The sequence below is a fragment of the Sturnus vulgaris genome, chromosome 9 (genome assembly GCF_052056855.1).
Source record: "Sturnus vulgaris isolate bStuVul1 chromosome 9, bStuVul1.hap1, whole genome shotgun sequence".
Lineage (NCBI taxonomy): Eukaryota > Metazoa > Chordata > Aves > Passeriformes > Sturnidae > Sturnus > Sturnus vulgaris.
The window spans coordinates 17,263,020-17,288,302 of NC_142251.1; the positions used below are offsets into that span (position 1 = coordinate 17,263,020).

Genomic DNA, 25,283 nt, shown 5'->3' on the forward strand with positions numbered 1-25,283 from the left:
TTTACAACGTTTTTGAAAAATTGTGCATAGCCTTAAAAAAATTAGGAATTGCTGTAATAATCTCTCATTTGTTAGCTGTAAGCTGCTTATATGCTACTTACAAATGTTTCTGTACAGTATGTATAGCATTCCTCATAAAGAATAAGCACCTAGCTAAGCATGGCTAGATAAACAGAGAACCAACATAACCTCTTTTTAAATTTATAATCAACAGGAACCTTAGCATAATAATATATGAAATATAAGTGTCTGATAGAGCTCCAGCACTAGCTAATGTAAACATGGCTGCTGTGTATCATATCCAATAGATACTTTAAACTCTGTTTTTTTCTATAAATGAACTGTTGAATAATTAGATCCAGCATATTGCTTATTTTTAAAAGGAGGGGTAGGGGTAGTAAAGCTCTAGAAAATAATAAAAACCCCCTAAACTCAAACATGCTGTGTTTGGCTGCATTTACTTCTATATACAGCTTACATTTTATTTTTCTTGCTGGGTGTTGAGGCTTTTTTCCACTTGATGCTTTGATACTGTTGATGGGGTTGTTTTTTTTACTGAACTGTTAGCGATTTAAGAACAGCAATGCAATCCAACATGAAACCCTAAGGCTCATGCAGAGGAGTTATTTCAAAAGGCAGTGCTCATTTAAACTATAAAATTTCTACAGGGATTTGCATATGAATATTTCTTCTTAAAAATATTTTGCATTATGTTTTCCTTCTTATCTGCTGGAATTTAATATGGTATTGGAAAATGTGTAAGTTGTGTTATTCGAGAAATCAAATGCTCTTCAGTTACAAGAACTGTGAACAAAAATGCATTAAAAACATAGATCAGAATTTGAGATGGCAGCCATGGACTTGAGACCTGCTGTTAGTTTTCTTGAATTTGTAAGTTAAAGTTTAATAATGAAAAGTAATATCTTGGTACAAATTGATTAAGATATGGTAATCACAGATATTTTGTTTCAGGTACAAGAACTGTGCAGAAATGACTGCTGCTGCCCATTGGACAAGCAGCAACCCAGGAATGCTGTTGCTGGCCTCATAACTGTGCATTGAAAGTGGATATTTTAAAGTTGTATTTCTAAATAAGAATGTAGTTATTTGTACTGAAGCAGATGACAACCTTTTTTATTTTTCCAACTGTCACTAAGATTATTGCCTCCATGTAATAACATTAATTTATCTTTTATACTTCAGAATAAATTTTTTTAAGTTTTAAGGGATTCATTTCAGCTGTCATCTTTTTCCAAGGTTTTAAAATTATGTACTTGTCTAATTAAAAGCACAATGGTACTACCTTATTAGCAATTTTTGTTTGGGAATATTTTATCTTTTTTTGTACTCATGCAGTGTTGCAGACACAATATCTTATTAAAATTGACCTGTTTGTAAGATGTTTTGGGACACTGATTTGATTGTAGACACTGGCAAAACCTGCTTGCTTTACTCCAAGCAGTATCTTTAAGATGCACAGGGTTGTGGGACAGGGCCATAAAGCTTGAGCTTGTTTCTTTTGATATTTTTAATCAAATGAAAATCCGTACAAAAATTCCCATTGATTAAATTCACATCGTAGGTATGCATTCTAAAACGTATTTATTTCCAGGTTTTCTAAAGTACTAAACAATTTAACTGGTATTAATGGCTAGTGGCCCCACTTTTATATTTACATAAGCATCAGAACCTGCAAATATGCTTTTGAGGCCTCAATCTAAGTCTGATTAATGCACACGATTTATATGCATTAAGACATGTGATTCATACTTCAGAAATCAAGGTACAAAAGCTATTTTATGTAAAGAAAAGGAAACGAATTGAATGGATTTCAGTTTAAATACCAAGCCTTAGTTAAGTGTTTTGCATATTAAAAGTTATCTTAGCCAACAAACCTATCTGAGGTATTCCAGAAACTCTGCAAGTGGCAGTTTGCTCAACTCCTTGGGCAGTACTGGCTCTTCCACTTCATGTCAATACATTCCCCAAATGCCACATATTCTACATTAAGTGGTTCTACAAAACCAGCCACACATTCTGCTACCATTGACAAGTCAAGATACACCCATCAAAAGTATTCCTGCAGTTTCAGATTATTTATTCCGCTATTATGAAAATTATGCTGTGACAAAAACCACTGTTACTTACAGAAATAAATGTATTACGTGTTTTAAATCAAGCTGTTTCTTTCTCTATGTAACTGTAAAGGGAAAACCTTAGAATTAGGTTGACCAGTGCAATAATTGCAAATTAAACTACTTTTAGTTTTTAACTCTATGCACATCACTTTGCCTTCAGCCTAGAAGTGTATGCACCAAATTTCAGGCAGATTTTTTTAAAGTAGTGGAATATATAAGCCCTTCAAACCAGGATTTCAAATGAAAAATCTAACCAATCTTTAATTGCAGCTGCATCACAACACTAGTGGAATTCCACTAACTAGCATTGTGTAAAGCCTCATTTGCTCCTCCTACATGCACTAAATATAAATGTGCATGAGCAGCAAAAGCAATTTGCCTAATCTCTGAATCAGCTAAATAGCATTTGCACTAAAATTTTGTCTATATACTAACTTACCTGGTTAAATTGTGGGTAAAACCAGATAAATGAGTAGAATCATAATTATATTTTCTCTTTAGATGTTTTGCTATTTTGTTGCTTGCTTAGAAGTTAATGATTCGACTTACACTGTTCAAGCCAATTTATTTCTTTCAGAAAGGATGGACTTTTTAAAAACATAATTTCAGTTAAATATTTCTGTAGTGTCCTACTTTTCTTGAGTTACTAACCAATTTACATCTATGCAAATCCTGGAACACAAAGTTCATTCTTCTGAAGTGTATTGCATTTACATGGGATTGTTGAATCTTGGAAAACATTTTGCTGTGTATAATGGCATTGCAATTAGCTGAATGCTTTTCATAAGGCTAATTGCTTAAGGTCTTTCTTTTTCCTGTCACTCAGAATGGAAACAAGGGACTGATTTTCTTCCTGAATGTAGTATGCCTACAGTTACTGGATGTTAAACATAAATTGCACTGACGTGCCAGCTCAAATGTCCCTCTCTTTAATCCACAGTTTACATGCAAAATATTTTCTCCAAAACCTAGACATCAGGCTAGTTCTTATTTTTTTAAATTTCTGACATGTCAGTTGTAGAATCAGAAGTGTTGGAGGAGATTTCAGTCTTAACAAGAATGTAGTGAAGCTGGTGTGTTCAACATTGCCTGGCCGTTCTCTGCTGCAGAATACTTGCTTACTTTCTGTGTTCTTGGTTGGGAACTCTGCCAAAAGGAAATGTGAGGAGTCTGTCCAGCAACTTGTCTCTTTCAGAATCCACATCCCATTTTGCAATTTGTTTGTTTTTTTTTTCTGTAATGCCTATTAGGATTCTTACAATAGTAATGCATCAGGGGAGAAATCCATTCCTCAATCTGTTGCAAAAGAATCAGGAGGCTGCTGTAGATATAGGAACTCTGAAGAGCTTGAGCAGAGGGATCCCACTCTGGGTGTAATTTACTTTCCATAGGTGTGAGTGGAGGACTTAGCACTACAGACCAATTGTAATTGTGGCAAGGCTTTTCTTGCCAGTACTGTACAAACTGGTTATTCTATTTAAAAAAAAATCCATATAGTTTACAAGTGCCTCAGTTTACAGATTAATCAAATTCTGTATTAATCAGTTTTGATAATGCAGATTATAAGCACATGTAGGAGCATCTGCTTCTATTTTGTTTAGTTGGAGATTATCCCTTAATCATGCAAGGTCCAGGTGTGCATTTTCAGATTTGTTGACTCAGGAAAGGTGGAGATAGTATTAAAGGCCAGTCACATTGTGCTGTAGTTACATTTATGTTGTTGCTCCTCTGAAGAATTGAACTACTCAGTGAAGAGAATGGCAAGAAGAAATGTCCTCATTACAGGTTGCTCCTCAGGAATTGGACTGGCATTAGCTGTAAAAATGGCAAAAGATGAACAGAAAAGATTTAAAGGTAACAATCTATCTGTTCTTTATAAAAACATACTATTCGAGATAGTGCTGGCTTTTTCTCTGTGATTTCACAGGTGGTTATATTCAGTTTGGTGACTTGTTTCTGGTTCATTTTCCTCTTGTACTATCAAGAAAATACAGTGAAAACAGACTGTTTTCTGTCAGCAGTTGGTATTTCTGTACCTTTATTGAAATGGAACAACTATTGGAACTGAACAGTGTACACACACATGCAACAAAAAAGACAGTTGTGTAAAACAAATAGCTGCAAATATCTGTAGTATTCTGCTGCTCTGGGTATGCCTTCACAGCTGTGGTTAGCTTTGCTTCTGGCTATTAAAATCTGTACCTATACAGGCCCATGCCCACTTGAAGACCAAAGCCATGAATTTAAGTAAACAGTTTCTAAATTTGCAATTTTTTCCTTAAAGCACATTTCATTATTCCAAGCCTGTGTAGGCAGGTGAACAGAGGGGCTGGGATTTGTGTTCTTGCTGCCAAGCAGGGTATTTGCTATGATTGAAAATGGATGGCAAAGTGAATGCAGAAGTCTGTGGCAATTCAGTCTCTCATACTTACAGTATTTTACTGCCAACTGTAAACGTTATGTAAATGTAATATGTTATGTAAAAACATAACATATGATGCAGATCTAGACCTTTCTGAGCAATTAGGCTACAGTAATAACTAATTTCAATTTTGAGAAGTAGCTTACAAGAGACATTTTTTCAACTGAAAGAATTACATCTTCCACTTTTCAATAAAATGATGGTTGTCCTGTTAAATATTATGGTGATTAAAAAAAAAAAAAGGAACTCTGGAATCTAGATTTAGGTTTTGAGTACTTAAAAAACATTTAGTGGCATATTTTTTTTAATATTTTGGTGATAGTAGTATCTTTATACACTGCATGTTTTTCATTATGTATAGCTGTTTAATTATTTTGAATTTCTTGAAGATTTCAGAACCAGACTAAGAAATTAGTGACAATATATGTCAAAAATAGAATCTTTTAACTTTTATTTTTTATCTGGATTCTATCATTGATATTTAAGATCTGGATGTAAAAGCATTGTTCTTTAATACTTCTCAGTAAGGCTGCCACAGTAAAATTTTTATTTCTGGTGTTGTTTCTGGTGTGTTGCAGTGTATGCCACAATGAGAAACCTGGCCAAGAAAGAGCCACTGGAGGAAGCTGCAGGTCACAGGCTGGGCAAAACCCTGGAGATCAAACAACTGGATGTCTGTGATGAACAGTCCATTAAAACTTGTGTGAATAGTATCCCTGACAGAAGGATTGATGTCCTAGGCAAGTACAGGATGTGTGTGCTATCAACAGATACCAGATTTCTATAAAACATTGTCTCAAATACCCTGGAGAAGTTTCATTAGTGTATTTTTAAAATTATCAAAGTAATAATAATTACATAGTATATTTGGTTCAAGATTTTTAAGAGTGTTTATGCAGACCTAAGTGGATTAAATTAAGTGGATTAAATATCACCCTGTTTCCATGAAGTAGGGAAGCTTGTTTTCCCTGTTTACAAGGGAGAAACTCGATCACAGGGAGGTCTTGGATAAAATGGTACATTTTTTTAGGAAATGTGAGAAATTTTGCCTAAACTGGCACCTCATGAGTAAGACTTTCCACCCTATTGATGAAGCATAGCCCTTTCTGCAATGAAGGTCCCATCTGCCTGTACTAAGAAAGCAACAGCATTGGGAATTGAAGCAAGTGAAAGAACGAAGGCAAAAAAAATAAGGATATTTCCATTTTGCATTGAGAACTTAAATTGTACTTTACAAATCATTCAGCAACAAGTGTTTTCATATTATTTTGCTAAAAATAAATATTAGTATCTTAGTGGAAATGCTTACACCATCAGCTATTAAGTCTTACCTAGTAGAAAATTATGGACCTGACTTTTTTCTGATTAATTATTTAAGCAGTGCTTAACAACTCTTTCTGCAAAATTTATTATACTCTAATTCAATGTACTACTTCTTGAGCAGAATGCCAGTCATATCATTATTCCCCACTTGTAAATATCCAGGAGGCAAATAAAGGTCTATGGAATTGTGTGTTTTGGTTGGTTTGTTTATTTTGTTGGGGGTTTACTTCCTCTTGAAGATATATGAATGTGAATAAAACAAAAAAAAGACCAAAATATGGCATCGTCTATCACTTTTTGAAGATTTCTATTAATTCCTATAGGTATTAACTTCCAATTCTTAACACAGAATTATAAAAAAATACAAGTAATTCTTGACTCATTTTCCTGTAATCCCTTTATATTTTTTATAAAAAGGACTAATCAGAAATAAATTAGTTAAAATGCAAAATAGCAGATAATTTAAATTTTATTAAAAGCACAATTAAGGGTAAAGGCATATGGAAATGTCAAATATATTTGGAAAGCTCTAGTGACTAACATATTTTAATCCTTTCTTTAAGGATTATTTAGATCATTTAACCCTTAATCCTCACATTCCTTTCAAATGCTTTCCAGTAACGATTCCAAATTTATGTTTATGGAGGTTTTTGCTTGCTGTTGTCTCCCATTTTGTGCAGTGAGCAATGCTGGAATGGGGCTTATTGGACCTATTGAATGTCAGACCATCGAGGAAATGAAAACTGTGATGGACACCAACTTCTTTGGCCTGGTTCGACTCCTGAAGGAGATCTTGCCTGATATGAAGAGGAGAAAGAGTGGGCATATAGTTATAATAAGCAGTGTTATGGGAATACAAGGTAAAATTGATTTTTCTGTTTGCTTGAACTGAGTTTAGTCTTCAAAATCCAAAGCTTTCCTCTTTTTCAAAAACAAAACAACAACAACAAAAAAGTAGGAGCTGGCATATCTGACTCTTGTGCTTTGTAATGCTGAAGTTCCAACTGTAAAAAGCACCTGGTGGGTTTTTATGCATCCAGGTAGTTTGTTACAACACAGCTACTCTCACTGCATTTTAACAACAAAACCTGCAGGGTAAATTTTTTTAGAGTTTTAACTTAAACTCTATAACTTTTTAAAAAATTATTGTATTTTTATTATCTGGAAAATAAGGCTTAGCATTACTTTTCTCTTTCCTCTTGGAAAAAATTAAGGGAACAGAAAAACATGCTTACTATAGTCTGCACAAAAATAATAGAATAAAATCCAATTCTGGACAACTGTATCACCTTTTTGTAAAGTTTCTCATCTCACAACACTCGAGAGTCAAATTTTAGTGACATTATGATATTCCTACTCTCGTGTCCCATCCTGTCTAGCTGTTTGTTTTTGTTTCTTTCATTTATTATAACTGTGACATTGATCTTACCTGGATTATTCTGGTGAGCAAGGGTCCTCCATCAAACTCCAGGAACTGGTATTTTAATACAACACTTACCCTCCACCTCAATGGATTGATGTAGTGCTTTTTCTAAATCACTCAAATGCAAGCTGGATTCTTGCATAATTGTATCTCCTGCATTACCCTCAGCCTCTGTGTTCATCTAGAGCCTATTAAAGTCTTGCTGATAAATAATGCAGATGGTATTATATGTACAGACACTTTCATATCTTAGACTACAAAATAATATCATCCAAGGACACCACAGCATCAGCTAGGGGGAGGAAAAACATTAGTCAAGCATCTTTGCTAGACTAAGCAATTTTAAGAATATAGGCAAAAATTAGTACTCAGATTCCATGTACACAAGGATTTTTCTAATGTTTTTCCAGCAAGACTATAGAAATTTTTGGAAAATACATGAGTTTTTAAAATCAAACTATTAGTATGTTGGATAAAATCACATTCTCAGGATGTTTTGTTTGTACCATCAGGCATCTTATTTAATGATGTTTATGCTGCATCTAAGTTTGCTGTGGAAGGATTCTGCGAAAGTTTAGCTATACAAGCACTCAAGTTCAAACTGCAGTAAGTATTGATCCACTGGTGTAAATGGCATTGATCCACTGGTATAAATGATATTGACCCACTGGTGTCAGTTGCATTTTGGATAGTTTAAAATACACTCAGAGGTAGGAAAAAAATCTTTAAAGCTTGCTGCTAATGAGACTGAGAAGCCCTTGAAAACTGTGCATTGCAAAAGGCACAGAAATGCCCACACTCTTCTTTATATAAGCAAAAAAGATCTAGATGTTAAAATAAACACTTTCTCTTGAACAGTTAAAGGCTACTTAGCTTTGGATAAAATACAGTTCATGTAATGCTTCTGAAAACAGATTCTTACATACAATATCACAGGAATAAAATTATAACATCTACCTGTGATCTTTCCCCTTAGAAAGGATGATTGCCTTCTTAGGAAATCCACAGATAAAAAAGTTCAAGGGTTCAGCAGAGAGACTGAGCAAGTGCAAATCCATCAGAATGTTACACAGGGTGAGACATCTGTAACGAAGGGAGGTGGGGGGGAAAGTGAGAAGTGTGGTGTACTATTCCTAACATTTTAGTATTTCAGACACTGGTCCTGTTCATCTGTGGGACTTGAGGTTTGATTTGTCACATGTATATTCACCCTTATGTAATTCTGCCACTATTCTTTGTGCAAACTCCAATAACTGGTAAATGTCCGTTGTATCTCTGTGTGTCTCAGCATTTAGATCTTGTGGAAAAAAGACAGCTGCTGTTGTGGAATTTCAGAGATGGAACTGTGATTCTGCATATTGCTCTGCAAAGTTTGGAGGGATTTAAAACAAATGTAATGATACACATGATATACCACAATTCATAACATGATTTTAAGAGTATAAGACAGCCAAAAGGAGGTTACAAAAGGAAGTGTAATAGGAAAAATCCAACAGGAAGAGTGATGCAAGAGAAAAGGCTTTAATTCCAGCAGTAGCTGGAATTCTGCTTTGAAGGTCAACAGCTTAATTGAGTTTTAAAGAAGAGCCTTTAGAACATCCCCTGGACAATCCCGAAGAGTGTTTTGATAAACATAGTGGCTGGGTGTTCTCACTTACTGCCTGAGAAAAGAACCAGGAAAAATCTAACCAGTAATTATACTTCAGTTATGCTACTGGGCAAAATAAAAACTTCCAGATTTGGCAGCAGCCAGAATCTACCCACCCACAGTAAAAAATCTCTGTATTGTATTTTCTTCTTATATAGTGGTGGGATCTTAAATTATGTAACATTAACAGCTTGACAAAGAAAATCCATGTTTGGGCAATTCCCCCATCTCTTTCAGCTACTTTTAGTATTATCATGAGAAACAAAGAAACCTCTGCAGGATTTGGTCCAGAAAGTAATGAATTTTGTTACCATCCATTAATTATTTTTCCTAGTATCTGGTAAGTCCTTGTGGATAAATCACCCTTAGATTCCACAGCTGCAAGACATCAGGTAACAACTGGCACTCACTTATGTCATGAATTAAATTACAGCAGTTCTCCAAAAATTAAACTATGCAGATTTCTGCTACTGGATGGGGATGGATAGGAGGAGCAGGACAGCAGTAATGCAGTATGGACTGCCTTTACAGAAGGTACTGTTACATACTGTTTGCTAGGGCCACTCTTCAGTGTTCCTTTTGGAGAAGGATTGAAGGGTGTATTTTCCATGGAGGATAGTCAACAATCAGTTAACCTTTCTTATTTTTGAACAGGTTAAGTTTGATTGAACCAGGCCCAGTGGTTACAGAGTTTGAGAGAAAAGTGTTTGAAGATGGAATGAAAATGGATCTTTCAGCTGCAGATGAAGAAACAGCTGAGATGTTTACTAATATTTACCTTAAAAATTATAAACAAATTTTCCAGAGCCTGGGACAAAGTGCTGAAGATGTTGCAGAGGTAACTCATCAAAAATTCTTCTTTTTTTAAAATTTTTCTTTCTTTGTAATTTATGAATGCAGTGTTTGGCTGGTGGGTTTCTCTGGTAGAAGCATTTAATTAAATGTAATATACACAATTAAAAGTTTTTTTAAAAATTCAAAATAATTTTCAGAGTTTTAAACAAAAGTCTATAAAATATTAAAAGAATATTCATTTTGAAGTATTGAAGACAACTATGAACTCTAATTTAAATACCTCTGAGATATTAGATGCCCTTTACATCCTCTGGTGAAGGCTGAATATTCTGCATTGTTACCATACATCCACCCAGGGTTCCCAACACTGGTAAAACTCTGTCCTTTCCATCTCACTTAACTTCCCTTAGTGGAGGGGATGATCACTCAGCCACCCCTGACCACCAAGGCACAATAAAAGAATCATGGATGTTTCTGGTGCTTGGAGCTTCCTGCAGGAAGAAGAGTTTAGGCAAGCTGTGGGAGGGGATGCTGATTTCAGGTATTTGCTGGTAAGGAATTGCTTTGGTGTCAATTGAAGAGTCCCAGACCTTGCTGCAAAAGGCACTGTCCTGATCCTTTCCCAGGGAACTGCAAAAGAGAGGATCTACCTACTGTGGGCATATAAGCCCACAATAATTTGGAAGACTACTCAGGATACCAAGGTGTCAGGTGTTATCACTATGGTATAGAGAAATAGAAATAGAACTAAGAATAAATAAGAAATACTTCTTATGCCCTTTAAATATTTCAAGAAGAATTTCTAATGATGTTCTGATAAAACTATATATAGAGTTTTACATAATTCTAGCACTTTATTCTTCTACTTTTCCATAGTTGAACTGAAAATTTGGTTATTACTTTACTGTCTTGGAAAAGGTTCTTTAAAAATTCTACTTCTCCTTCTCTACAGCATACAGTAAAGATAATTCTTGCAGAAAATCCACCTTTTCGCCATCAGACCAACACCTTGTATACTCCAATGACAACTCTGAAGTATGCAGATCCAAATGGAGATCTACCCATTGATATATTCTACAAAATGGTTTTTCAGCATGACAAAATCTTCAGTGCAAGTCTCAACTTCATCAAATTGCTACGGTGGAGAAGCAGAAAGAGCTTTGACCTGGGAAAACCCTCACAATAAGTATAAGATTATATAATGCAAATTGGAATTACTTCTTGTAGCTACTATGACACAGTGTGTTGTTACTCAAATGCCTTTGCTCTGTAATTATGAAAAGGCATGCAAGATGTTTGTTTGAGCTTAGCTAAGATATTAATTTCAATGTGTATCTCTTGAATGTTACAATTTGCAGAACCTTGCAATTAAAATCCTGTAACTATAGTTTTATTCTGTTTAGTGTTTGCTTTTTCCAGAGATGTTTCCTTAGGAACATGAACACTGATTGATACTTGTGTATTCAATATTAACCTGACCTCCTTCACTTACTTGGATATAATACACACTGAGAGGTGTACAGTATGTAAACTGTTTTGATTCTTAATATCATAAAAATATGTTTTTACTTATTAGGATAGAATCAATAAAATAATCCCTCAATCACACTAGCATTCTCATTTCCAGAAATCAGATCTATTTATCAGCAACATAAGAGAAAATCTCATCCATCTTAAAATATAACAAGTAGAATATTTATTAGTCATATATATTTATTATAATATTCTGAATGCTTCCTTTATATGCAGTGCTTACTAGCATAGTGAACAATAAAATGGTTTTTTAAAGCATCTTAAAAATCTTCTTACTGACTAGGTACTACTTTTTGAAAACAAAGTATTGTCAGTAAGAAGTAATCTCAATCCACTAAATGCCTTCAGTACCTTCAGTGTGTGACACAGAACCCTCTTGGTTCTAAGCAATCCTAAGAAATATGTGCTAAACCAAAATTCTACCGTGTAGAGCAGGCCTTTTGCCTTGTATTTTCTCAGCCCAGTCCTCCAAGTGGGCTTAGGCCAAGCAGGGAGCTGGGGCTGCATTCCCGTTCCTGCCCGGCATTCCCGTTCCTGCCCGGCATTCCCGATCCTGCCCGGCATTCCCGATCCTGCCCGGCATTCCCGCTCCCTGACCTCTGCCCCGCCGGGTGTTGCCCTGCGCTGAGGCAAAGGCCGAGTGTCCCTCGGGCTCCTGGCTGCAGTTCCTCAGCACATTCCAGCAGCTGTCCTTGTCTCACCCCCAGAGCCCAGCTGGAGCTCACTCGCCATACAGGAACTGTCTTTCTCTTTCCTTCAGTGCTGTCTCAGAGAGCTAAAATCTAATTCCATGCTGGGACTTGCAGCAGCCCTGCCCTGCCCTGCCTCTCCCCTGGGGAGCTCAAAGCTCCTGCAGGTACCAAACACTGCAGCTAATGCAGGGCTTGTTCTGCAGCTGTGACCCTTTCGGTGGGGCCCAAGGTGCAGGGGCGTGCAGGGACCTCCCTGGGACAGCAGGCAGGGGACTGAGGGGACAAGGACATTCGCAGCAGCCCCCGGCCACAGCTGGAGGTCTCAAGCACATTCCTAACTCACACCTCCTGCAAAACACCCGGTGGCAGAGGGGTGGGAACAGCAGGACGCTGAAAAGGAGAAAGGAGGAATGAAATGACAGCAGAGTGCTGCTGGGGATGAAGGGAGCCTGGCAAATGACCCCTCTGCAGACCGAGATCTCCTCGCCGCCTGCTGAGGGTCCGCACAGGGCACTGGACAGAGACATCCACAGAAGGCCTGGGCCTGTCAGGAGCCCCTCAGATCTGCTTGTCTCTGGCCTGCAGCTCGGGCTGGGCTGCATTCCCAAGCAGTTCTTTCCTTTGCAGCACACAGCAAGGCAAGACCAGGACTGTGGGTTTAATGGCCCTTCCACAGATACTATCGTGATCTGGCTAGTTCTGTCTCATACAACCCTCACATTACGGGTTATGGAGTGGGTGAAAGCAGAAAATACAGTGTAACAGACGGCTGCCGAAGAAAACCAGCACTGTCTGCAACTCCTGAATAAACTGCGGATGAAGCGCCGAGCCCGTCCTGCTTCGGGGACAAGCTTTGCGGGGCTGTCAGATTCCCCTTCTACTGCTGAACCGAGAGGAAGGGCGGACGAGGCCCGAGCGCAGCTCCCGGTGGAGGGGGGCGGCTAAAGGACCCCTCGCCGCCGCTGCCGCTCGCACGTGGCGCCGCGGCCTTTCCGGCGCTCCCGGCGGCGGAAGCTGTTCCGGCTTCCGGCGGAAGCGCCGTCCGTCGCAGGTTGAGCCGGAGTCGGAGCGTTTCCGCCTCGCGGCCGCCGCACGGCCGGAACCAGCCGAGCCGAGCCGAGCTGCGCGCGGGGCGTTCCGCCGCTCGCCTCCCCTCAGGCTGGTCATAAGGCGGCGGCGCCGGCGGCCGAAGGATGTGGCGAAGGCGGCAGTGGCAGGCGCCGCGGCCGAGGGAGCCCTGAGCCCGAGCAGCGCTTCCCGGCCCCGCGACCCCCCGGCCCGGCAGCGACCCCCGGCCCGGCCTCCGCCGTCCCCCGCCCCTCCTCGACGTCGCCCCCTGCGGCCCCGCCCGCCCCCGCCGGGTCCCCGCGCCCTGGAGCCCCGCGCGGGCGCTGAGCGCAGCCCGTGAGCCGAGCGCAGCCAGGATGGCCTCGTCGTCCGGCAACGACGACGACCTCACCATCCCCAGGGCTGCCATCAACAAGATGATCAAAGAGACGCTGCCCAACGTCCGCGTGGCGAACGACGCCCGGGAGCTGGTGGTCAACTGCTGCACTGAGTTCATCCACCTCATCTCCTCCGAGGCCAACGAGATCTGCAACAAATCGGAGAAGAAAACTATCTCCCCGGAGCATGTCATACAAGGTGAGCTTCCGCGGGCGCCGTGCCGCTGCCGGGTCGGGCACCTGTGAGCCGCTCCTGTCCCGCTGCCGCTTTTTCTTCTCCGGTTGCTTTTAGCTACGTAGAACACAAAGGCAGGGTCTCGTCAGGGTGTGGAGGAGAAGCGTGTGTTATCCGGCTTGCCAGTCGCACTGCGAGAGAGCTTGTCTTTGTGTGGTTAGAGCGGCTGCTGGCTGTGCTCAGGACCAGCTCTGGTTTTGTGCTTCGAAGACGCCTGCGATGCTCTGAGTGAAGTCACCAAATCTCTTCCTCGTACCTGTGAAACGAGGTCTACTTTTTCGATTGGATAAGCAGCGTGTTTTAAGATTCTGAATGTAGTAAATGTCTTTCTAGTTGGAGATTGATTATGTGGGGCCTAGGCTTTATTCCATGGTAGTCTTGTCTGGAATCTCTAAAGAGTGTATTTCTTTAAGGCTGTCCTTACAGTCTCATTGTTAAATCTTGGATCTTCATATCTGTTGCAGAAAGCATTTAAACGTGACCTATGCCCTTGTATCTTTCTGTGCTGTTGACTTGCACTTCTGCTTGCTTGAATAAAAGGCGAGTTCTCTCTCTGTCTCGTTTGTTTTTCTTTAAATTCTGTCGCAAATAAGGAGTTTTCTTGCCTCATCCTGAAGTCTGCATTAGGCATCGTTTTTTGTCAGAAGCAAAGGGTTGTTAATAGCAGTGTCTGCTGCAAACAAATTTATAGCAGTAGTGAGAATACTTTACTCGGCTGCCTAGTAGAGATATTAACAGCAGCATTTGTAGTAGAGCTGTTTTCAGGGCTGCGATGGTATCAAGTTGGTTTTTAAAATATTGTCATTGTGTGATTTTTTTTTAAGCAATATTTGCTGTTTGAAACAAACAAACAAAAAGTTGGGTTTGCTTGAAATTTATTAGCTTGCTCACCACCATCCAAATACTTGATTAGGTCATGAACAGCAGAAGAAAATATGTAGCATGTAGAAAAGATTTCACCTGCTGCTGTCCTAGGCTAAGTCTGGGTTTTTTGGAAAACAAATTGAAACTGAAATGAGTGTGCATAACATCAGCAGATGGTCCCATGCCAAGTATTTTGCTGGGTTCTGTGTCCTTGTATTATCACATCTTAGAGTTTGGAAAAGTTATTTTCAGATTAAATCTTTACTTTGTAGTAAAATATTGCAATGTATCCATTTTTGTAATGTTCTAGAGATGGAATGGATTTTCTGCTGTGCTTATGTTTAAGGAAGCTGTAATTTTATTAGCTCCTTTCAGATGCTGGTCAGTTGGCAGATGATCCCTCTGTGAGGTTTGAGGGTTTTGGTTGCCAGTTTTGGAAACAGTGATTGTGTGTATAGGTAGAATATTTCAGCGTTTTCATCCATCTTTATACATTCTAGATACTTGCTGTTTTGAATGCCTCTTAATGCAGCTTCATGACGATGAAGCTAACAAATAAGACAATTGGAATCTGTTTGTTGTGGCAATCCAAGTATATTTTCTGAATGCTTAGAAGTCAAACGAGGCTAATGCCATCACATCACACCTGGTCCAGCACAAGGTGCTGCCAAGAGGAGTCTTTTTGCACCCTCCAAGAGCTGGATCTGGCACTTGCAACTGACCCTGTGGCTTTTGAGAATTTAGGGCAGAGCAGGGTTTCCTCTCAGGTGAGTTTGCTGGCTGACTGGGGCTGTAAACAAGAGGTTACTAGATTGGGAACAAGAAGCAGGAAGGGTATTTTTGTGGGCCAGAAGAAGGGGAAGAAGCGCTGTGCAGTTGGTGACACTGCCACTGGAGTGTGTTAGAGGTGAAACTGTGCTTGGTCGCTGTGCCTAGGTAAGTTCAGCACAGCGCTGCTTGAGCCACCCCATCCTTTGCTGCACTGCTCAAGTGATTGTGTGTGCTGAGCAAGAACTCTACCCTTGGGTTATACTTCAGATAGATGAGGTCCTTGCCGTGTTATGTTGTGTGGTAGCACTGGCACAGTGCTGCCAACAGTATGGGGAAGGGAAAGCAGAAGTTTCTGGCATCCCATTAGAGATCTGATTTGATAGATGTTCTCAGACTATGCCAGCACTCACTACTGGTAACAAAGTGCAAGACAGCTTTCCTGGAGAGTACCCAAAAGCTTCAAGGCTATGTAATAGTTGTAAGTGGAGATCTCCACGTTTATTGTTGAATTCCACCATCAGGAACCCAGCTGTGAATCTGCAGCTCTGGTAAGCAAATGAATGTTCTTCCATCCTGGAACAGAAAATAGAATCATTTGAGTGTTATGTGACTTGTGACAAAGCAGGCTTTTTATGAGAAATGAAATTTTTGTTAAATTCTGAAAATGATGACTTGTAAAATGAGAATTTTTAGGAAGTTGGTTATTTTTATTACTTGGTCTACATGGAATTGTTGTGCAGTATGGTAGGCTGTGGATTGATGTCGAATCTTGTAGCTTCTTTTCATGGACTGTTAGGATACTGACAGTGTGTATATTATCACTTAATTTTTAAAAAATCCCACACAACTGTTCATGTTTGGGATTTTATTTTGGAAGTTCTTTCTTCTTTGAAAGGAGCATAAAAATTTAAAAGTCTCAGATATTAATGACTTGATTTTATGAAGTAAAAGTAGTGCTAACTATGTGTCACTGATTACTCAGAGACCTGCACCTTCATGCAGTCATTAAGAGTAGGAGGAAACTGGGGAAAGGATAATTGTGATCTGATGTTTGTAAATATGAGTTGTGTTATCCCCCCCAAATGCTATGTTTTGGAATTCAGCTGTTTACATTTTGTAGGATAATTCTAGCCTCAGGAAGATACTGAATTTTCGGCAATCTGGGTAGGATGATATGTTTAAGACTCAAAAAATAGAAAGGCTTTGAGTTTTGATGAAATAGCAGCTCTGATAGAGTAGTAACCCACATTTCAGCACCATGCTGGTATAAAGGGATTCATATTCCTTCCATTCATGTGTTCTTTAAGCCTTGATGTGCTTCCAAGAAGATGGTAAATGTTCTAAGTTGTTTCACAGGCAGTAGAATTTTGATGCAGTAGATTTATGATGCATATATTGTTCTTCATAGCTTTGTTATATTGAATCATTGTAAAAATCTGTCTTGGTTGTATCACATGAGGGTTTTGAATTTTTTTTATGTGTCTGTGCTATATTCAATAAACAATTGTAAGTTCTTTCCATTAATTTATTTTCTTTTAAGGACCATGTAAAATTATGTAAAAGCATATCTTGCTGTTAACTTCAGACTCAGCAGTTGTTCATACTCTGATGCAGTGGATTGCCAACCCTGGTCTTTTGACAACACCTCTGGTTTTGCCTTGATGGTTTGTCTTAGTGATTATTAGACTTGTAGATTTCTTCAGCTTGGTTAAAAAAAGTATGACTTTAAAAAGTTTACTATATATGCTGTTTACATTTTAAAATTGAATGAGTTCTTAAATATATACAGAGTGTTAAGATAACCAGTTCTGGACTATGAGACATGGAATTGCCTCCTCTCTGCTGAGGCTGGATGAAACAAGTTTCTCAAGTTTTTTGGTAATTCTCCTAGAAATTGTGGGCTAATTGGAAGAAGGGTTTCCAGTGTCTGTGTGTGGGCTAAGGCTGAACTGGCATACTGTTTACTGAAGTAATTTGATTATCTCTGAATCAGTTTAACTTCATTATTTTAAGAACTAAGTATTATGTGGATTCCTTTGCCAGGTGTTCTGTGTTAAAGGGAAGGTAGTAGTGTATGACTAGAGAGCAGCACCCACAGCCCTGTTGAAGAAGACAGTGTGTGAGTTGTCTCCCTTAGTGCAAGTTGGAAGCTGAAAGCTTAGAGAATGCCTTTGGGTTATTGTTTAGATTATGATACAATGACATGCTGCTGTAATTATGGCTAGGAAAATGTTGCTTACAAAACTAGTGTTAGAATATTGTCCAAGTTACTGTAAGATCTTGTTTATAACAAGTTGTTAATTGCTGTTGTGCAGGTTAGTGTTATTTCTTAAATAGCTTGTCACAAAAATGTGAAGTTAAAATAAAGGTTAAAACTACTCTTGTATTGGAAACTCTGAATTGTGTAAATGCTGGAAATTAACCATGTTTTTTTATTAAACTGATACTTGTTTCTAGTATAATTGATGTTTATGTAAGGTTTCCAGTATATTCTGTAATAGGTTCACTTTGGGTGTGTGTGGAGGCAAGTCATAGTAAATGGTGCATGAGGAAACTGCCTTTTGTCACATGTGCTACCTGGCTTTTTATAATCCTTTCTGCTATGCTTTGCATTCTTTAAAAATACTGCTGTTGCAGGATATAGCTGCTTTACTGATTTCTTTGGGCAGATAAAAGTGCAAGATTTTAGCTTCTGAATACGTTTTAATGTGGAGATAAATAGAAAGGGTTCTGTTGAGAAATAAAACAATAAAGAGTTTATACATAACTTTATATAGCTTTAAATGTGTGAACTATGCATTTTCTATATACGAATTTAGATACTAAAAGACAAAAGTTAAAATTCAGCAACTCTACCTAATATTATTTATTTCTGTGTTTTTGAAGGATCTGTGATCATTTTACATGCATCACTTCTCTGTTATAGGTTGCTAATTTACCTTCTACTGAAGAGTTGCAAAAACTGGAAAGGTAGAACCTCTGAGAGAAAATTCAGATAGAAATTCAGATAGGAAGGACTTCTTTGCTGAATAAATTACATCGATTCTGATATAGAAAAGATGGGAAAAAGAGATCTTTTGGAGAATAATGCCTGTCTCTACCAAAGTGTGTCTGAAGGCCCTGAATCCTCTGCAAGGGCAAGCTTCTTTGGTTGTACTTGACAAACTTTAATTTTTTTCAGCATAAAACCATATATTCCTAAAGGACATAGCAGAAGAGAGAGGGAAAATAGCTGTCAGATCTTTTTAAGAATAGAGATTTTTGTCACCAGATGATAGGAAAGTTACCAAATGTTTTACGTTTTGTTTTCTTTTAAGTAAACAAATCAATATCTACTATCAGAAGCTTTGTGAAAGGTAAACAACGTCTTTTCTCTTTTTCTGTTTCTTTCTAGCACTAGAAAGTTTGGGGTTTGGCTCCTATATCAGTGAAGTAAAAGAAGTCTTACAAGAATGCAAAACAGTAGCACTAAAGAGAAGAAAGGCCAGTTCACGCTTGGAGAACCTCGGCATTCCGGAAGAAGAGCTACTAAGGCAGCAACAGGAATTATTTGCACAAGTAAGTGAAGCAATGCTTGTCCTGATGAGGTTGGAATAATTAAATACTGCAGGTTTGGGGCCAAACAAACGTGCACACCTCAAGAAATATCCCCTTCCTTGTGAACTGATGTTGCATCTAAGATGCTATTGACCTTGGCCTTTGAACTGGGGAATGTGAAGTCAAATAAGAGGGTGCTACTTGATACTTCTGTAATTTGACATATAGGACTTTGTATGTGACCATATTTCATATTCTAGGTTTAAAAAGCGTGGAGTTTTGCTGCTACATGAGTATTTCCAGTCTGTTATGGAGAATACATTAAGAATTAGTTGAGGAAGTAAAAAAATAACAGCAGGTTTCTAGGAAATTACCCATTTTTAAGCATTAAAAAATGAAAATAACTTTTCTGTTTCTGACCATCAGTGCGGAAATGTTATTTCTTATACTTGGAAAGAAACTTTATTCTTGGCAAGACTATAATTGAGTGAATTCATGCATAAATTTTTAAAGAGGCCATTGAGACATGGAAAAAGCATTTGCCTGCAAATAGTGTACTAACACACACACACATTCTCCTCCATCCCAGCCTCATCCCTTCCAGCTTTCCCAGATAGTTTAACATCTCCAGTTTGACTAAAACCCAATTTTATTTCTCTTTCTACACCATCTTTCTCTTGACTACTCTTTTAGTTTGACAAGACCATTCTCTAAACTAAGAGATGGGAAAGTTATCTGGTATTTCTCTTTTCTCTTAACCAAGGCCAGTCTTATTTTCTCACTTTGCTTACTTTGATTTCCTCTGATGAAAATGCTTGTTCAGTTAATGTCTGATTACTGTGACCTTCTCTCCTCTTTGCAATACTTCTATCTTGCTGAAACTGTTGTTTTTCATCTTATGACGTGCCAACTACTTTAATCTTTATTGCATGATGAATTTTAAGGCATTTAAAATTTCAGCATACCATGTAGCTATTGCAGTGAACTAGTTATGATCAAGTCACATGTGCCTAACTCTTGTTTGACTGAACTAAATATGGCTGCTTCTGGATTTTGGGTAAGATTTACAAATAGGCAGTTTGATACCTGTTTTTTACTTACGATTTTATCCAAATAACTTAGCGTGATACACAAAATAAAAAAGCAACAAAACCAAGGTGTATTAAGGGAGTACTAGCTCCAGTGTATCACTGAAAAAAATAAATAACAAAAAATTGCAGAAACCTCCTTATGCAAGCCACACTTTGTCTAAGGAATGACAACTTGAAGAATATTCTTTTAAAATTCTGTTACTGTGCCTTAACTTCTAATTTAAGACAACACATGCCAGTTTGACAAGATTGTATGAATGCTTTTTTAAAATAGTGTTTGGTAGTATGGAAAATGTTTACTTGGATTCAAGGATGACAGTCTCAGTTTTCAAAAATAGTAGCTGTGATGTGCTATTGGAGGTACTGTAATTAGTCTTAAAAATAGTTACACAAGTGCATGCTTATTTATTTGTGTTAATCTTTTTCATATTCTAGTGCATGACACTAATGCTGACTTCTTGCTCTATTTTAAAAATACCTGCCTGCTAATGTTATGAATATTTGACACCTCTGGCTTGGATGATTATAAATATTTGAAGTCAGGGATATGAATATCCCAATATTCATGTCTAAGTTTTTGTGCAAGACAAGGGTCTTCATAGATTTGGGAGTTTTTTGAGGCTTCCTCACTGGAGTTGTGCAGTAAATGAGTTAAGTTTACCAAATGCTTACAGAACTCCTTGGTCAATCCAATTCAATTTTTTGGTATGTGGGGTTTTTTTCTCTTCCTATTTGTGAAATGGTGAAGTGTTATCATTGCAGATTGGCAGTGAGGGTGGGTACTGCCAAAGTGATGCATCCAGTGAAGTGCTGAGCCTCTGATTCCTGGAGCATGCACTTGTGTCAGCTCTCTGAGTGTAAACTTCACTGCACAGGGTCACTAGGGAGCCCTGTTCTTATCTCCTGGCTGATAAATATTGGTGCCTTCCTATGTGGTCAGATACTGCTACCTTTCCTGTAAAACTCTGTTTTAAATTGTTTTCCAGCCCTTGTAATTGTGCTGCCACTTGAAGTTTGAAATACTGGAAAGTTTTCATTGAGAAGAGATTTCTACTTCTGTGAAATATTTTTTTTACTGCTAGAACAGAGGAAAATGTGACACTTTGTAATAATAAGGGAACACTCCCCATTTTTTCACATTGCTAAGCTGAAAAACAGGGTGTGATTGTTTTCCTAACATTATCTTTTGGCATCTTATAGTTTGTAAAACTGGAAAAAGAATTAATGCTTTGGAAGAAATAGGAAAATTCAGTGAGTGCAGTAGAATTAGAAAGGAAGTTATAAGTCTTAGTGATGACTTGTAAAAGTAGAAGAATAAAAAAGATGAAAATTTTTCATTTTGAGTACTTTTTCTTAATGTTCACTCAAAATAGAAATTTAAGTTGTAACTTCAACACAATCAATTAGTATATTGCTGAAATCAACAGGAGCTACTAAAAAACAAGTGAAAACCCTGGACAGAAAGATGATTTATCAGTTGAACTATTTGAAATGTTGTGGTAGAATCTCTTGTACTTTTCAGTAGAAGTCAGTAGCTTTCTGCAGCAAAGCCATCCTCAGTTGTCATACCTGAATTTGAGAAGACCTTGCCTTGCTCTGCTTTGCCAAGATTGCTTAGCAAAGTAAGATAATGGCTTGCTTTGTTTTTGTGATAATGTGTGCCTCTGTGGTTCAGTTGGATGATTTCATAATTGGAAGTTGTGTTATTTGTAATCAACAAAGCAATGCTGTTCTCATCTCTGAACTGTGATTAAATGTTAGGAGCCCTTGAAACTGATGTCTAAAGTTTCCTTTGCTTTGCCTTAGTTAAATTTTTCATTAGTTAGTGGCTCAGGATAGTCCTTACAGTGGAACTTAAGTGCAGTAGTTTCTGTCTGTAGTTTTTGTAAATGTAAGGCCTCCAAACAGTGCTGTCGTCAGAGGAAGGGAGAATATATAAACTTCTTGGTACAAATTATTAAGGTACTTCTCAATGTGGTTTTGCATATGCAATTAATAAAAAAAAAACTAAAAAGAAATGTGCAGGTACAGATAAAAATGTGTTTAAAGAGAATGTGTTCTAGAGATTCTTCACAAGCTTTGTATGGCCTTAACAATTAAATTCATGTCTCTAGGCTAGACAACAGCAAGCAGAACTGGCACAGCAGGAATGGCTACAGATGCAACAAGCAGCTCAACAGGCACAGCTCGCTGCTGCCTCTGCCAGTGCATCCAATCAGGCAGGATCTTCTCAGGATGAAGATGATGAAGATGATATCTGAAAATCACCAGCTGAGTTGTCTTACTAAGAAATACTTTTCCTGCACAATGAAAACAGTGAAATGAATGCTTACCTGTAAGTTTGTATGCATCGTGGACTGGCAGTTGGTATTCTAGGGGTGTCTGCTGTTGTGTGCTGTACATGTATAAACTGTCTTTTTTGAACTCTTGAAGATTTAAGGTTCAGTATCATATCAACTTTCGATTTTTAATGGTGTATATGGAAATTTTAGATAGCAGTGCGTCATTTATTTGATCAATAAACAGTGTTACAATAAACAACATGTTTATAAAATATAGTGAGATTTATACAAAAAGCTCTAAATCCACATTTGCATTTCTTCCCTTTTAACTAAACTATAAAATCTTACTTAGAATTTTTAATTGTTTTTTGGGGGAGTGGTACAGTAGACATAATCTGTTAACAGGAAAAAAAGTAGAGTTCAGCATAGAAGAGTCTGAATTCTTAGTTCTTTTTAAAATGAGGATGTATATGGCAATAAATATTATATATGCTCGAATACCACACTTGTTAAAATTTGAAAATGATACATTTTCACCAAGCTAGGAAAAGGTATGTTTAATAGGAGTTGTACAAATTCAGTCATTTTTTTTGTATAGGGGTGAAAAAAAATAAACCCATGGTTTTATTATGACATCCTTTTGACAGTCCTAACTGAGTATTTCACTTCACTGGTTTGAAGAACTAACTCTTCTATTACTTCACTCCAGTTTAATGTTAACTGTTGTTGATGGTATTTTGTAGTCCAGATTTATTCATATTGTTGAAATATAAAGCTGGAACTTAAAGAAACAAAATTGTTTGTTCTGCTGATGTGACAGGGAGTGATTAAGTGTTCAAGCCCAAGAAGGCAAAAGCTGATCCTAACAGCATGTTTGTCATAAAAGAGAGAATTTATTTAACCTTGAGTTGTCATTGTCAGCATAATGCTAACATTCTCCAGACTAGATTGCCACTGGATTGCTAAGATACCTTGTTGAATGACATTTTCTTCACTCAGATTGCTTTGTAGGTAAATCCAGGTTTCTGATAAACTGTTCCCCAAGAGTAATCAGCAGCAATACATGAAACAGAAACGATGTACTTGTCCTTTTGATAGTTCTGTTGATTTAATGGATGAGCAGCTGTCCTTTGTGTTGAAATAAAGCACAGTAGTGTCCATTGCTGAGTTTTAATGTGTTACTTGAAGTAATACTGGCATATCTTCTGGTACACTAATCTGAGCAGACTAGAAAAGCCACTTGCATGCTGCTCTGTAGATGACCCCATAGCTCTCTAACCATGGGGATGGTTTTATAACTTAGATCCTCAGCAAGTTGCTCTAGATAGAATTCTTGAGGAGGGCTGCAGCAGTCTGTTTACATAAGGATGCAAACAGCAAATGGTGGGCCCATTTTTATGTAAAGATCTGAGCAAGATACAGTTGGCATGTATTCAGATCTCAGTCACATAGTGACTTTTGGTTTAAATTTGAGATGTGTTAAGTTGCATATTGAATAAATGTGAACATGTCTTTAAAAGCAGTAATGCAGTGAAAACTCAGAAGAGTATTTGTTTGAATGTTTAAGTTTAAAAAAGAAAAACAAAAAAAAACTTTCCTGGATACTACATAAAATATGTTAGGCAAGGTTTGACTGAGGAAGTGGTTTTCTGTAAAGGTTTAAGTACCAAAGGTAGAAAATCTAGTCTAGTGATACAATGTTAATGTGCAGTGTTGGCTTTTCTAATTTGTACTGTAACACCTTCACACTTTCTATTTTAAATGAGTCTTTTCCTTCTAAATACTACTAGGTATATTTTCACACCTTTCTTTTCTGATGCAGAAATCAGGTTAACATTTTACTGCATCTGGTATGTATGGTGTAATGTTTGAATTTTTGTGACCTTTCTTTTTGGACATTCTTGTGCTTTTTCATATGCTGTATTCTTCAAGCAATAAAATTCTGATGTGTTTTTATAAAATTGCTTTTATATTTAATGAACAGTCTGTCTTCTTCATTTCCTTTATAAACCAAAAAGACTACTTAACCCTGTTTTTTCTTTTGGCTTACTGAACACTTTTTGTGACCTGAAGTCTTTACAGCCTGAGTGCTGTTGGATGGCATTGCTGTGCACTGGGGTTGTTATTGCTTGAAAACGATATTTCTGGGCTTGACCTCTTGAGCTCTCTTTCCTCTTGGGAATTGCATTTAGTATGTATATATTTTTATAACCTGACATTCTGCACCTGAGAAATTGCACAAAAGCCCTGTCGATTGTGTACCAGCTGCTGAAATGCTTTCATAAAGTGAAAGGCCACAGGCAGAGGCTGAGGTAGTAAGAATTTAATTTCACGTAGATAGTCGTGATTAGAGATTACTTATTCAGCCATTCTTCCCCAAGTATGAAAATAAACTCTGGCACTTTCAACAAAAACGTTTTGTATTACTTTGCTGTTGTGCTTCCATGCAGGAGCTGCTCAGCAAAGACAGATTTCTGAATTTATGGTACCCCTGATGTTTTTGGTACACCAGGTACATAGAGCATAAAGTTTGGCTAGTGAACTGTATTGTTGCTTTGTCTCACAAGAAACATGTATAAGGACATGTCTGTTTCTTAAATATTGAGTTGATGAGATTATCTGTGAGTTTTCCATAATTACTCTGACAGTCTGTTTCAGAGTGCTCAAGTGACTTTCTTATGAAATCTTTCTATTCTATTACTTTATTAAAGTGCACGTTTGCATGACACTGTGAATAATTAATACAGTTATATTTACTACACTGAGGTACTTTTAAAGGAATATCTTGGGGATTCTAAACATCAAATGCCTAAAATGGTATTTGAATTTCAATATTTGCATGTGGCTATTTGAGCTATGTTTTGAAACACTGGAATTTCTGCCACAATGGAAAATGTCCTTGAAAGCCACAAATATAAATTATGTTTCTCAGATTTTGTGAAAGTATCTCCACAAAAGAGGACTGTGTGTAATAATGCTTGATTGATTATTTTGTATGGGAAGATTGTTTTCATTTGAAACAAAGCCAAGTAAAGGTGACTTGGCATTTGAAACAATGCCAAGTAAAGTGACTTAATGACTTTA

At 37.7% G+C, this 25,283-nt stretch overlaps 3 protein-coding genes across 6 annotated transcripts in view; all 3 read left to right on the top strand.

Moving 5' to 3' along the window:
* Positions 1-5,143, top strand: part of CCDC18 (coiled-coil domain containing 18) — a 26,423-nt gene extending 21,280 nt beyond the window's left edge. For 3 of the 4 annotated variants that reach the window (XM_088169963.1, XM_014883218.2, XM_088169965.1), the window contains one exon: positions 973-1,398. The gene's annotated coding sequence lies outside the window, so the exon portion shown is untranslated. Of the gene's footprint in view, positions 1-972; positions 1,399-3,923 lie in introns of those variants that run through there. The other variant, XM_088169964.1, reaches the window with a different exon arrangement.
* Positions 3,857-11,136, top strand: LOC106857912 (retinol dehydrogenase 8-like). Its single transcript, XM_088169966.1, has 6 exons — positions 3,857-3,992; positions 5,139-5,304; positions 6,568-6,743; positions 7,819-7,912; positions 9,609-9,792; positions 10,702-11,136. The coding sequence occupies exons 1-6, from the start codon at positions 3,896-3,898 to the stop codon at positions 10,933-10,935; spliced, it is 951 nt and encodes a 316-aa protein (XP_088026092.1). The 5' UTR covers positions 3,857-3,895; the 3' UTR covers positions 10,936-11,136.
* A 1,901-nt stretch (positions 11,137-13,037) lies between these two features.
* DR1 (down-regulator of transcription 1) lies at positions 13,038-24,160 on the top strand. The gene is made up of 3 exons (XM_014884317.2): positions 13,038-13,618; positions 18,684-18,847; positions 22,032-24,160. The coding sequence occupies exons 1-3, from the start codon at positions 13,399-13,401 to the stop codon at positions 22,176-22,178; spliced, it is 531 nt and encodes a 176-aa protein (XP_014739803.1). The 5' UTR covers positions 13,038-13,398; the 3' UTR covers positions 22,179-24,160.
* The last annotated feature ends 1,123 nt before the right edge of the window (positions 24,161-25,283 follow it).